The sequence below is a fragment of the Nothobranchius furzeri genome, chromosome 2, assembly GCF_043380555.1.
Source record: "Nothobranchius furzeri strain GRZ-AD chromosome 2, NfurGRZ-RIMD1, whole genome shotgun sequence".
NCBI lineage: Eukaryota > Metazoa > Chordata > Actinopteri > Cyprinodontiformes > Nothobranchiidae > Nothobranchius > Nothobranchius furzeri.
This window is the reverse complement of record NC_091742.1, coordinates 51,621,394-51,635,978: the sequence shown is the minus strand read 5'-3', so window position 1 is coordinate 51,635,978 and position 14,585 is coordinate 51,621,394. Positions and strand designations below refer to the sequence as shown.

General features: G+C 46.1%; 1 protein-coding gene across 1 annotated transcript in view; it reads left to right on the top strand.

Annotated features, from left to right (window-relative positions):
- Window positions 1–12,361, top strand: part of LOC129157028 (gastrula zinc finger protein XlCGF26.1-like) — a 33,192-nt gene extending 20,831 nt beyond the window's left edge. The window contains exon 3 of the mRNA XM_054736119.2: window positions 9,256–12,361. Coding sequence (XP_054592094.1) covers window positions 9,256–10,766 — 1,511 coding nt within the window. The 3' untranslated portion in view covers window positions 10,767–12,361. The remainder of the gene's footprint in view (window positions 1–9,255) is intronic.
- The last annotated feature ends 2,224 nt before the right edge of the window (window positions 12,362–14,585 follow it).

Here is a 14,585-nt window from a genome sequence, read left to right as displayed (position 1 = left end):
TTACACTATTTATCGTGATATTTATCAAATATGGTTATATATTGAGAAAAATATATATTTAATTATAAAAGAGAATTAAAATAATAAACACTCAAAAGTATCGAAAATTGGTACCGTTAAGTACCGGTATCGACTCGTAGGTACCGGGAATTAGTACCGGATCGTTTCAAATGTCAAAGGTACCCATCCCTAGGGAAGAGAGAGGAGAGGTGGGAGAGCCGGGAGGGAGTTTAGCTTCCTAACTGCCTGATGGATAAAGCTGTCCTTCAGTCTGTTGGTCCTGGCCTTGAGACTCCGCAGTCTCCTCCCTGACGGCAGCAGCTCGAAGAGGCTTCGCATTGGGTGAGTGGGATCAGCTGCAATGCGAAGGGCCTTTTTTGTGAGGCGGGTGTTGTAAATGTCTAGTAGGGAGGGGAGAGAGACCCCGATGATCTTCTCTGCTGCTCTCACTTTACGTTGGAGGGTTTTAAGGCAGGATACGTTGCAGGCTCCGAACCACACAGTGATGCCGCACGACAGGATGTTCTCGATGGTGCCTCTGTAGAAAGTGTACAGGATGGGGGCTGGTGCTCTTGCTCTTCTTAGTTTGCGGAGGAAGAAGAGACGCTGCTGTGATTTCCTCGCCAATGCTATGGTGTTGTTCGTCCAGGAGAGGTCCTCTGTAATGTGCACACCAAGGAACTTGGTGCTGCTGACTCTCTCCACAGACACACCGTTGATGGTCAGAGTAGCATGCTGAGTGTGTGCTCTCCTGAGGTCCACAGCAATCTCCTTGGTTTTCTCCACATTTAGAGAGAAGTTGTTGTCAGCACACCATGTGGTAAGGCGGCTCACCTCGTTCCTGTAGTCGGTCTAAATCCCGTGGTTTATGAGACCCACCACTGTTGTGTCATCCGCAAACTTGATGAAGAGGTTAGAGCTGTGTAATGGTGTACAGTCGTGGGTCAGCAGAGTGAAGAGGAGGGGGCTCAGCACACATCCGTGGGGGGCCCCCGTGTTTGAAATGATGGTGCTGGATGTGTTTCTGCCGACCCGTACTGCTTGTGGTCTTCCAGTGAGGAAGTCCAACAGCCAGTTACACAGTGAGGTGTTGAGACCCAGCTGAACCAGTTTTTGAGTAAGCTGTTGGGGGATGATGGTGTTGAATGCTGAACTAAAGTCTATGAACAGCATTCGGACATATGAGTCTTTTTTGTCCAGATGTGTGAGTGCTGAGTGGAGTGCAGTGGAGATGGCGTCATCGGTCGAGCGGTTGGGCCGGTATGCAAACTGGAAGGGGTCCAGGCAGGGGGGCAGAACAGACTTGATGTGTTGCATGACTAACCGTTCGAAGCACTTCATTAGGATGGGAATAAGTACAACAGGACGGTAGTCATTAAAGCAGGAGGGAGATGATGTTTTTGGGACCGGAATAATTGATGTGGCTTTAAAGCACGTGGGGACGACAGCCTTGATAAGTGATGTGTTGAAGATGTCTGTGAAGACATCAGTTAGTTCCACTGCACAGTCTCTCAGTGCCCGGCCAGGAATATTATCAGGACCCGGAGCTTTACGTGCATTGATCCTGCTAAGGGATCTCCTTACGCTGTCTGGGGACAGAGTCATCAACTGGTCACCAGGAGGAGGTGGAATCTTCTGTGCTGTGGTACCGTTTTGCACTTCAAAGCGAGCAAAAAAGGTGTTCAGCTCGTTCAGCAGGGAGATGGTGCTATCACAGGTCCGTGGAGGGGGCTTGTAATCTATGATGGTCTGAATGCCCTGCCACAAGCTTCGTGTGTCTCTGCTGTCTTTGAAGTGTCGGGATATTTTCCTGGAGTACTGTCTCTTAGCCTCTCTGATACCACGGGAAAGGTTGGCCCTAGCTGTCCTCAGGCTCATTTCGTCTCTTTTCCTGAACGCAATATCTCGCTCCTTCAGCAGCCTGTGGACCTTTCCTGTCATCCATGGTTTTTGATTTGCACGTACAGTTATGGTTTTAGTTATTGTTACATCCTCAATGCATTTCTTGATGTAGGCTGTAACGGTCTCTGCATACTCCTGGAGATCAGTGGTGTTATTGTAGCTGGCAGCCTGCTTAAACATGTTCCAGTCCGTGGCGCTAAAACAGTCCTGTAAAGCCTCCGAAGACCCTTCTGGCCACACTTGTATTTGCTTACAAACCGGTTTGGCGACTTTAACGAGCGGTCTGTAAGCAGGCATTAGCATGACAGTAATGTGGTCTGAGGCACCAAGGTGGGGGAGGGGGGAAAGCTTTGTAAGCTCCTCTCTGGGTGGTGTAAACACAGTCCAGTGTGTTATTTCCTCTTGTTGGAAAGTCAATGTGTTGCTGTATTTTTGGAAACATGCACTTTAGGTCTGCATGGTTGAAATCCCCAGCCAAGATGAGAAAGGCATCAGGATGGGCTGTCTGCTGCTCGCTGATGCGCTGGTACAGTTCATTCAGTGCCTCACTCTTGTTGTCATTGGAGGAGGGAGGGATGTACACAGCACACACAGTAGTATGGCTGAATATTCCCTCGGTAGATAGAATGGCCGACACTTAATAACCATAAGCTCCAGTGCAGGCGAGCAGTGTTTGCAGACCGCAACAGCATCGTGACACCAGGCGTCATTGATGTAAACACAGAGTCCACCCCCGCGGGCCTTACCTCCCCCGACAATATCTCGGTCAGCACGGTAGCAGGTTAGCTGGTCGAGCTGAATGGCACGGTCTGGGACACTGTCACTGAGCCATGTTTCCGTCAATATAAAAACAACAGTCCTTTACATTCCTCTGAGATGAACGTAGTAATCGAATGTTGTCCAGTTTATTTCCTAGCGAGCGTACGTTGGCCAGGACGATGGAGGGGATAGCAGGTTTATGTGGGCTAGCTACTAGCCTAGCTCGGATGCCGCCGCGCTTTTCCCTCTTCTGCTTCCTCTCACGTCGCTTGAGGCACCTCCTTTGTGGGTGAGGAGCAGGAGTGGCAGTCGGTGATTGAATAGTCCTCCGGAGCAGACCCAGATTTCTCAGCTCTACGGCGTCCGCAGAGTTTAACTTAAAAACATTGTTCCTGCTGATGTCGAGCAAAGATGTTCGGTCGTATACACACTTGCAGAAAGATAGGCGTGACATGGACATACCGGGAAAAAAAAAGAGGAAAAGGAAAAAAAATTTTGGGAGAGAGAGAGGGAAGCCGCTGTGTGTGCACGCGCCGCCAGCCAGAGATCTAAATGTAGCTTCAAACTAACCCAAAGGTAACGTGGAGGTGGGAGCTAAGCTAACAGAGGTAGCTACCTAGCTACAACTGGAGTTACCTGTGCACAACACCGGAGCTTCTGAGTCAGAGATACGCCGAGCTGACTGCTGCGGGGAGGGGACCATACCGATAGTCGGAACCCAGTTCCACCAACATGTTATATTTCAACCCATTTTCTAAAGTGCAGCATTATGTTAAATTAGGGCTGCTCGATTATGTCAAAAATAATAATCACGATTATGGTGACTGAAATTGAGATCTCGATTATTTAGGACGATTTTTCAATTTATGTTGATTTTATTTGTTTTTATTCAGTCATAAAATTGCTCAGGGCACAATCAGGACAAAAATAAGAAACAAGATGATCACTAAAATAACTCCTGATTCCCAGTATAAAAAGACCAATATACTTATAGCTCATAGTCTATGACCCAAGGGCTATAGACCTTGGTTTAACTCATTTAAGTCTAACCAGTACAGACCCAAATACCAATATCTTGCAAATACTGACAACAAGAATTATACAGTGGCATTTATAACAAATAAATGCAAATAAATTCATGTTCACAAAATGTTGCATAACATTTATTGAGTCGTGTCAAGGTGCTGTAGGAGAGTGCACTAGCACCATGAAGTCAGAGAGATTAGTTATTATTTATCAGCGTGAGGAACTTATTTCTACCTTATTTATAAACTATTTATTTACAAATCCATCAGTTAATGTAATAATTGTCCCAACCACAGCTGCATCCCCCACCCCCCAACCCGGTCTCACAGGGGCAAGCTGCACGTGTGTTTAGCACGCCGCACGCGCACATTTAGCTGTTTTTAGTGGCTCAGGAGTCCGCAGGTGCAGTGTGTGTGTCACTCACTCTGGTTAATCCAACAGAGCTGATTCTGAGAGCCGTTTCTTTAGCGACCGGACTGCATCATTCCCTTTCCTAATGTCCTGAAGAACGGTCCGGAGCGCAGGCGGAGTGTTTAGCTAACCTGCAGGAAATGTCAACGACAGTTGTCCAGAAAGTAGCTAAGGGTTACCAGAGATGTTTCTGGGGTGTTCGCTAGGTATTTTTAAGATTTAAAAAGTCAAGAAGGGGGTCTGAAAAGCTGCTAGAAATAGCATCAAAGTCGCTAAGTTGGCAACACTGTGGGAGGAGCGCTTCATTTGCAACTCAGGGCAGCGCAAGTGGGAGGAGCAAATAATCGGCTTGTTTTGTTTTTATAATCGTTCAAAACTCAGATCGTAATTGTGATTAAAATTCGATTAATTGAGCAGCCCTATGTTAAATGCACTGGGTTTTACCCTATTACAGTTAAATTTCATGGTTAAACAGTACATGTTCAAATCTAAGCTCAGCTCGGCAGTGACCTAAAATACATAAATATAATTTTACTTACCGAAAAAAATGAAGTGGAGACTCCTTGGATGCTCTATTATTGCAATTAATGCCACAGCAAGTCATTTTGTCCAACAATTGCACAAAAAATATCCAAAAAGAACGCACAAACGCTACAACTAATGGTCTAAGTTGAGAGACTGAAAATGGCGGAACAGTTTTCAGGCGAGGCTGAGGCTCAGGCTGAGGCCTTTCCCCGGAGCTAGCTCTGTGGTCAAGTTGGTCTGATTGATGCTCATTAATTATTCAGAATTTTAGGCTTTTAATACACTTAAACAGAAGAATGACAAAACATTCACCCCCCTCAGAGTTGTCATGAGTGTAAACTAGATCATTTAAACAAAAAACATTTCTGCTGTGAAATTGGTATTTTTAACATGGGAGTCAATGAGGATTTGCTCGCTCCTGACACCAGCCCCCAGTGGATGAGGGTGGAACTGCAATTTATTTCACTTCCGCATTGGACTCAATTTCATTCCAGTATTATGGGGGCTTGGTCGATCCACAAAGTAAACCATTGAGTGTTTATAACAGTAAAGTAAAGGAACAAATACAAATAAAAGTGCTAAAATAACAGCATGAATGTGTTGTGCACAGTGATGGGTATCAGAAAGTCTAATTTTGTTTTCATTTAATTTTTTTGAGTTAAATTTCCAATCTACACTTTGTGTTTGTGCTACGCTGAGAATTCCTCTTAATCTTCAAACTGTATTTTTTTATTTTTGTATATATTTGTAAGTCTATGTCTGTCTATTTTTGTCAATAACATAACCTGAACCTCAGAGTAACACAGGCTTTTGTTGGTCTGGAACTAGTAAGCCTACATTTTTTATTCACCTCCCAAGAAAAAGTCTCTCAATTCAAGAGATTTCCTGTAATTTGGGCTCGTGAGCTACTTAATGAAAGTACAGAAGAGCTGCCGCCATACGATGTGTTCAAGTCCATGTGTGAATATGCTTACCGTATTTTCACAACCATAAGGCACACCTAAAAGTCTTAAGTTTTCTCCAAAATGTACGCCGCGCCCTATGGTGCGGTGCGCCTATTGTGTTGTGAGACGCGAACGTAATAGAAGACAAGGGGCGTGGCGTGAACGTGCGGACGTGAGCGAAGACAGACCTGTGGATCTGCCACATCGTCATCAACATCCTCGCTATTTGCCTCAGACTCCGGCTGTGAGTCTCCGTCCACTTCCTCTGCTTCCAGTTCAGAAAACAGCCGTACTATCTGAACTGCCTGGTGGACATTAATCCTTCTCATCATCCTTTATATAAGCCTAATAAAAGCCTACTAAACTGCAGAGACAATATCTGTCCGGATCGCTCCAAAATATGAAGTTTACCGTCAATATCTGTCTAATTGTTTGTTGTTACTCCGTTCGCGCCACTCCTTTCCCCGCGAAGCGGCTCCTTTTTGCGCACATCTCGTTACTCGTGCAGCCTTCCTCTCTCTCTCAGCTACATAATGTTACTTTTTATCAATTGAATAAGTGAGACTTCTGTTGGATAAAAGCTTACTATCAAGCAGAGTTCACCGCACTCCAAATGGTTGCAGGAATTTCTGTCTACTCCTTTTTGCTTGAGGTGCTCAGTTACATTTGAATGTTTTTGTGTTCTACTATATAGAGCCAAACCAGCCAAACCAGGGGGTTCTGCCCTGGCTTGGAGCGTAGGCAGGAACACTTTCCATCCTTCCAGACCCAGAGACTCGTTGATCTAGTATCTGAAGAATTTCTTTTGTTTCCTGTGCATTCTAAGACCAAGGGAGTTTTTGTGGATGGGTGTGTTTGTGCCAATAAATACTCACTGCAGTTTTTAACTCATTGTGAGAGGAAAGTGGCCCTTGTCTGGTGTGTTTGATTCTCACCCTTTGCAAAGTATGTGTCTGTTTGTCTGTTTAAAGGTTGTTTACAATTTACCAAATTATGAATCTAATCCCTCTGTGTTTGTTCTGACTTTCTTTGAGGTAATTTAAGAACAATAGTAGAAATTACCCAACAACTTCCACCAACAGCAAAAGGATCTCATGTTTTTGTGGGGGGGGGTTTATGTCCGCAAGCACATTCCCTCTCACGGATTACTAAACTGCTGTTTTGACAACTTATCAGATTGTCTAAAAATAGGTCGTTTTTTAGTTTAGTACAACTCCGCTTTTACATTGCCTATTAACAAAATTTAAAAACTGGGATGTAGTTTATAATTTCCTTTTTAAAGCTGAATTGAAACCGAAACTCAGGGAGGCGGAGTCTTGCTGCTACAGCCTCCCAAATCAGACCTGTTCAAAAGATGTGGATACGCGTCCATGGACCCCAGAGGGTTAATAAAACACAATTCAAATCACACTATTTTCTTAGGCCTATTAATAACACACATATGATTTTGTTCATGTGGAAAGTTTATGTGGTTAAATCCACCAACTACCGGTAAACACATTCTGAACTTCAACACAGCGCATCAGCACCTGAAGCGGCGCTGCGAGCAGCTGCGACCCAAAAGTACCAGAACCGCTCACGGCGCATGCGCAATCATGCATCAACACCGCTCGCCCGCTATTTCCCTAATAACACACGCTGTTCGTTTTTATTTCTACACGTTTTTTTTACTCAAAGATTGTCAAGAAAGCGTTTTTGTCGTGTTCATGTCAAATTAAACTGATCGCAAAACACAGATTTACTTTCTTTTTTTGGTTTTCCTCATCCAACCCCCATAAATCCCTATATGTCCTCCTGCAGCACTCCCGGTGTACGCCCGGCTTTAGTAGGAGGGAGACCCGCGATTATCGCTTTGTCGCGCATGTCTCATTGAAAATGAATGGAGGAGAGGCGAAGTTGCCTCCCGTGTGTTGAGCCCATTAGAAGAGCACGAGCCGTCAGCGCACGCATTGAGGATGTGCACGTGCGCTCTAAACCAGGTCTAAACCAGGACTAGACCAGTAAAGTGAAACATGCTTTTGGCTGTTTATAATTGTCACAATGTCTGGTTTGCACTGATATGTTCCGAGTCCCGAGCCCGCACAGATGTTTTACCAGTACGTTTTACAGTGCCCGCGCCCTATAACCTGGTTCGCCTTTTCTATGTGTTAAATACCAAAAAGACACCCGTAACTGAAGCTGCGCCCTATAACATGATGCGCCCTATGGTCGTGAAAATACGGTATGTTAGTTGATTTCTCTGTATTTCAATACATCTGTTGGATAAAAGCTGAATATCAAGCAGAGTTCCCCTCATCCATTAGATGTTTTTAGGAAAAGTACTGACCCAGATACGTTGGAATGTTTTCAGAACCTCCTTTCTGCTCGAGGTGTTTTGTTCCATTAGTTGAAGCCAAACTAGTCAGACGGGGAGTTTCACGCTATTTGTTTTCTGAGGCCAAGGAGGGTGTTTGTGGAATTTGTGGGTGTGTATGTTCAAATAAAAGCTCTTCACAAGCTTTGGCTCTGTGTGAGAGGAAACATGGCTTCTGACTTCAGTGTGTCTCTGTGCCTTTCCCTCACCCGTTGCAAAGGAAGCTTTGTAAGCTTTGTATTTTAAGGTTTGTTACAATTGACCAAATTATCTGTATGTGCTTTGACTTTCTTTAAGGTAATAGAGGAGAGGTAATATGGGAGAGAGACGATGGAAAACTCTGGAGGGGGTTTGGGCCTTCTCTCTCTCCTCTGTTTCTAATTGTGTAAGGTGTGTTATTTCAGGTAAAGGACCATGGTGCATATAAAATACCCAACAACATCCAATATTATAAAAAAGTACAAGGAAGATAGTGAGATTCTGAAAATCAACCTAAACAAAATATTTTGTTTATTAGCTAATCAGATACTTTCAGATAATGAATAACAAATCTACTTTCTGTGAATGATGAACCTGTTGGCAACAATAAATGCTTTGCTGCATTTATTGTTGACACCATTAAAGCAGGGTTGGAGGTTTAACCTTTTTCTCTGCCTCTGGATCAGCGGGTCTGACGGATGAGCAACACAGAGCAGAGAGAGAGATTTAAAAATCCTGTTTTATTCCTAAACGGGACAATCAGCTGAAACTGTTGAGGGAAATTTGTTTAAACTAAATCACAGGAGATGTCCAGACTTTGGAAGCCTGTTAATCGTGTTAATAAGCGAAGGGCATTTAATTTGCTTTAATGACATATTTACGCAGATAGAACTTTACAGTTGCCCCCACAATATTTTGTTGAGGATGTTTTTCTGAAACCAGGTCTGCATGACCGACGTCACCTCGTCTTTAGAAGCAGCTGCAGCCGCTGATATCAGAAACGGGGATCCGCGCTGCAACCTGAACAATTAATCCATTCCACATATTTCCAGTAGAACACATTTGCCGAAAGATTTGCGCAATAATCAGATTTTATTTTACTTCCACAAAATGCTGATTTTACATTCGATATTACGAGAACCGGGGAAGGCTTGCCATCAAATTAGAAATCCGTCCCTTGTTAAGTACAAGTCAGGCTGGGCGGCTCACTGGCTGCTTCCAGGCCAGCGACTTTCAAGAGCTACCGATAGCTCACGACTAACATGTTGGAGACCCTGCAATAACACAACTCTCATATGTGTGAATTTAAAGTTACAGCAGTCGGTAATTCACGTTGTGTGTTTCTGTTTCCTACAGATGTTCAACAGATGGTGCAGGTTAAAGAAGATCCTGAAGAACAGAGTGCTGGTGTGGACCAGCAGGACCCAGAACACCTCCACATAAAGGAGGAAAAGGAGGAGCTCTGGACCAGTCTTAAGGGAGAGCATCTCCATTTGATGGAGGAGACTGATTCTGCCAGGTTTCAATTCAGTGCTGTTTCTATAAAGCGTGAGGGTGATGAAGAGAAACGTCTGTTTTCACAGCTTCATCAGCAGCAAATAGAAGACAGAGATGTTCCAACCAGCAGCTCAGCTGACCAGATGACAGCAGAAACTGGTGGAGGAGCAGGAACTAGCAGGAACCCAGATCTTAACCCTCATGAACAAACATCTGATTCTTCAGAGACTGAAGTTAATGGAGATGATGATATGAATCTAGACTCTGGGATGTCAGACTCTGGGTCTGAAACTGGAGACGAAGACTATGACTGGAATGAGAAAAGGTCTTCTGAGTCAGATGTTAAGACTGTCAACATATCCTTTAGCTGTCTTGAGTGCAGTGAACGATTTCATGACAAGCAGTCTCTCCAGAATCATGTGAGAGTAACCAGTCATTCAGCAATAAGGTCTTCCAGCTTTTTGGTTAATAAGAAATCTGTTAGACTTAAGCAACCTGTAGACTCATATAGGAAAGTCCAGAAAGAACTAAAATCATTTAGTTGTGGTGACTGTGGAAAAATATTTGGGAAAAAATCAAGTTTAAACAGTCACATGACAGTCCACACAGGACAGAAACCTTTTGTCTGTGAGCTCTGTGGAAAAATATTTGGGAGAAAATCAAATTTAAACGATCACATGAGAGTCCACACAGGACAGAAACCTTTTGTCTGTGAGCTCTGTGGAAAAATATTTGGGAGAAAATCAAATTTAAACGATCACATGAGAATCCATACAGGACAGAAACCTTTTGTCTGTGAGCTCTGTGGAAAAAGATTTACCCAAAAGCCGCCTTTAGACAATCACACAAGAGTCCACTCAGGACATAAACCTTTTGTCTGTGAGCTCTGTGGAAAAAGATTTACCGATAAGTCGACTTTAAACAATCACATGAGAGTCCACACAGGACAGAAACCTTTTGTCTGTGAGCACTGTGGACAAAGATTTACCCAAAAGTCACATTTAAACGATCACATGAGAATCCACACAGGACATAAACCTTTTGTCTGTGAGCTCTGTGGACAAAGATTTAACCACAAGTCAACATTAAATGATCACATGAGAATCCACACAGGACAGAAACCTTTTGTCTGTGAGCTCTGTGGAAAAAGATTTACTCAAAAGTCGACTTTAAACACTCACATGAGAATCCACACAGGACAGAAACCTTTTGTCTGTGAGCTCTGTGGACAAAGATTTACCCAAAGGTCAAATTTAAACGATCACATGAGAGTCCACACAGGAGATAAACCTTTTGCTTGTGAGTTCTGTGGAGAAAGATATGGACAAAAGAAAACTTTATTCAAGCATATGAGTGTCCACACAGGATAGAAACTTTCTGTTTGTGAGCTATTTGGACAAATTTAAAGTGACAGTGTGTACTTTCCCTGGCAATAGGGGGCAGTACATATCTAAATGATTGCAAGCAGTATTTTTGTGTTCGAGTAAGACGTCACTAATGTATGGCTATTAGGGTCAAAACATCTGCACTTTTCAAACTTGTACTTCATCAGATCTCTGCTGCTGGGGTGGGGGTTGGTTGTTTTTGCTCCCGACTGACCCACGTTCAGTTGTGTCAAGTATTTTAGACTTCTGTGTTTTTACACTGCTTTTAACTCATTCACTGCCAGCCGTTTCCTGATCAGAAAATCCCTTCGCTGCCAGCATTTTTCAGCATTTTCACTGTCTTTAAGAGTCACAGAATGTTGCGTGGTAGGATGATGCCAACACCAAAACTAACAAAACAAAGAGTAGACTCACCTCTAAAATCAGGAAGAATCTGCGTGTTTCAAGCGTTATCCGTTTTTTCATAATCCATTGTTGAATTGGGATCGGCAGAAGCTTTTCCGGTTCGAGCCTCACTTTTTTTACAGCAACGGCCCAAAATGATCTCCTAACACATGGATTTTCTGCTTCCTGATCACATGATGTGTGACGTACGCAGATGAAGATAGGCTTTAGAGCTGGGATGTTTGTTCTCACGGTGCGGGGGCTCATTCTGACGCCCACACAGTAAAAAAATTTGCAGTTAATGAGTTAAATATTATGGTGGTAGGGTTAGGGTCAGGGTTGAGGGGGTTACAGACAGAGTGACTTCTTACTAGGCTTCCAGCAACAAAATGGGGTTTAATACAACATTTAGTTGATGTTAGGAAAAACCCTGACCTACTTATCAAGCAGAGTTCTCTCACCCTTGCTGCTTAAATGTGTTAGGAAAAACCCTGACCTAGTTACTTGTTTAACGTTTGGGTGTTTTCAGAAAACTCCTTTCGGCTCGAGGTGTTTTTCCATTAGTTGAAGCAAACTGGTCAGACGGGGGGTTTCACGCTATTTGTTTTCTGAGGCCAAGAAGGGTTTGTGGAATTTGTGGGTGTGTGTGTTTTCAAATAAAAGCTCTCCACAAGCTTTGGCTCTTTGTGAGAGGAAAAATGGCTTCTGACTTCAGTGTGTCTCTGTGCCTTTCCCTCACCCGTTGCAAAGGAAGCTTTGTAAGCTTTGTATTTTAAGGTTTGTTACAATTTACCAAATTATCTGTATGTCTTCGTCTTCGTCTTCCTCCGCTTATCCAGGTCCGGGTCGCGGGGGCAGCATCCCAACTAGGGAGCTCCAGGCCGTCCTCTCCCCGGCCTTGTCCACCAGCTCCTCCGGCAGGACCCCAAGGCGTTCCCGGACCAGATTGGAGATGTAACCTCTCCAACGTGTCCTGGGTCGACCCGGGGGCCTTCTGCCGGCAGGACATGCCCGAAACAACTCCCCGGGGAGGCGTCCAGGAGGCATCCTGACCAGATGCCCAAACCACCTCAACTGGCTCCTTTCGATCCGGAGGAGCAGCGGTTCTACTCCGAGTCCCTCCCGAATGTCCGAGCTCCTCACCCTATCTCTAAGGCTGAGCCCGGCCACCCTACGGAGGAAACTCATTTCGGCCGCTTGTATCCGCGATCTCGTTCTTTCGGTCATTACCCAGAGCTCATGACCATAGGTGAGGATTGGGACGTAGATCGACCGGTAAAACGAGAGCCTGGCTTTCTGGCTCAGCTCCCTCTTCCCCACGACAGATCGGCTCAGCGTCCGCATCACTGCAGACGCCGAACCAATCCGCCTGTCGATCTCCCGATCCCTCCTACCCTCACTCGTGAACAAGACCCCGAGATACTTAAACTCCTCCACTTGAGGTAGGACCTTTCCCCCGACCCGGAGTTGGCAAGCCACCCTTTCCCGGTCGAGAACAGTGGTCTCAGATTTGGAGGTGCTGATCCTCATCCCAGCCGCTTCACACTCGGCCGCGAACCTACCCAGCAAGAGCTGAAGGTCAGAGCTGGATGAAGCTAGGAGGACCACATCATCCGCAAAAACCAGAGACGAGATTCTCCTGCCACCAAACTCGACACACTCCACACCACGGCTGCGTCTAGAAATTCTGTCCATAAAAGTGATGAACAGAACCGGTGACAAAGGGCAGCCCTGGCGGAGTCCAACCCTCACTGGGAACAGGTCCGACTTACTACCGGCTATGCGGACCAAACTCACGCTCCTCTGGTAAAGGGACTGAATGGCCCTTAACAGAAAGCCACCCACCCCATACTCCTGGAGCGTCCCCCACAGGGTGCCCCTGGGGACACGGTCATAAGCCTTCTCCAAATCCACAAAACACATGTGGATTGGTTGGGCAAACTCCCATGCCCCCTCCATCACCCTTGCAAGGGTATAGAGCTGGTCCACAGTTCCACGGCCAGGACGAAAACCACATTGCTCCTCCTCTATCTGAGATTCAACTATCGATCGGACCCTCCTCTCCAGTACCTTGGAGTAGACCTTTCCAGGGAGGCTGAGGAGTGTGATCCCCCTATAGTTGGAACACACCCTCAGGTCACCCTTCTTAAAGATGGGGACCACCACCCCGGTCTGCCACTCCCTAGGAACTGCCCCCGATGACCACGCAATGTTGTAGAGACGTGTCAACCATGACAGCCCTACAACATCCATAGCCTTGAGATACCCAGGACGAACCTCATCCGCCCCCGGGGCTCCGCCGCTGTGTAGTTGTTTGACTACCTCAGCAACTTCTGCCCCCGAGATCGGACAGTCCATCCCCAGGCCTCCCAGCTCTGGTTCCTCCTCGGAATGCGCATTGGTGGGATTGAGGAGCTCCTCAAAGTATTCCTTCCACCGTCCGACTATAGCCTTAGTTGACGTCAGCAGCTCCCCATCCCCACTGTAAACAGTGTGAGCGAGTTGCTGCCTTCCTCTCCTGAGGCGCCGGACAGTTTGCCAGAACCTCTTTGGAGCCGATCGATAGTCTTTCTCCATGGCCTCACCAAACTCCTCCCACGCCCGAGATTTTGCCTCGGCAACTGCCACTGCTGCACCCCGCTTGGCTATCCGGTACCTGTCTGCTGCCTCCGGAGACCCACAGACCAGCCACGCCCTGTAGGCCTCCTTCTTCAGCCTGACGGCTCCCCGAACCTCTGGTGTCCACCAGCGGGTACGGGGGTTGCCACCACGACTGGCACCGGCCACCTTACGACCACAGCTAGCAACAGCCGCCTCGACAATCGCAGAGTGGAACAAGGCCCACTCGGACTCAATGTCCCCCACTGCTCTCGGGACGTAGTCAAAAGCTCTGCCGGAGGTGGGAGTTGAAGACCGTCTTGACAGGTTCTTCTGCCAGGCGTTCCCAGCAGACCCTCACTATGCGTTTGGGTCTGCCAGGTCTACGCGGCATGTTCCCTTGCCATCTGATCCAACTCACCACCAGGTGGTGATCAGTTGACAGCTCCGCCCCTCTCTTCACTCGGGTGTCCAAAACATACGGCCGCAGGTCAGATGATACGACTACAAAATCTATCATCGACCTGTGACCTAGGCTGCCCTGGTACCAAGTGTACCGGTGGGCATCCTTATGTTCGAACATGGTGTTCGTTATGGCCAAACTGCGGCTTGCACAGAAGTCCAATAACAAAACACCGCTCGAGTTCAGATTAGGTGGGCCGTTCCTCCCAATCACACCCCTCCAGGTCAAGCTGTCATTGCCCACGTGAGCATTGAAGTCCCCCAGCAGGACAATGGAGTCCCCTGATGGAGCACTATCTAGCACTCGTCCCAGGGACTGTATGTGCTTTGACTTTTTTTAAGGTAAAAGAGGTGAGGTTA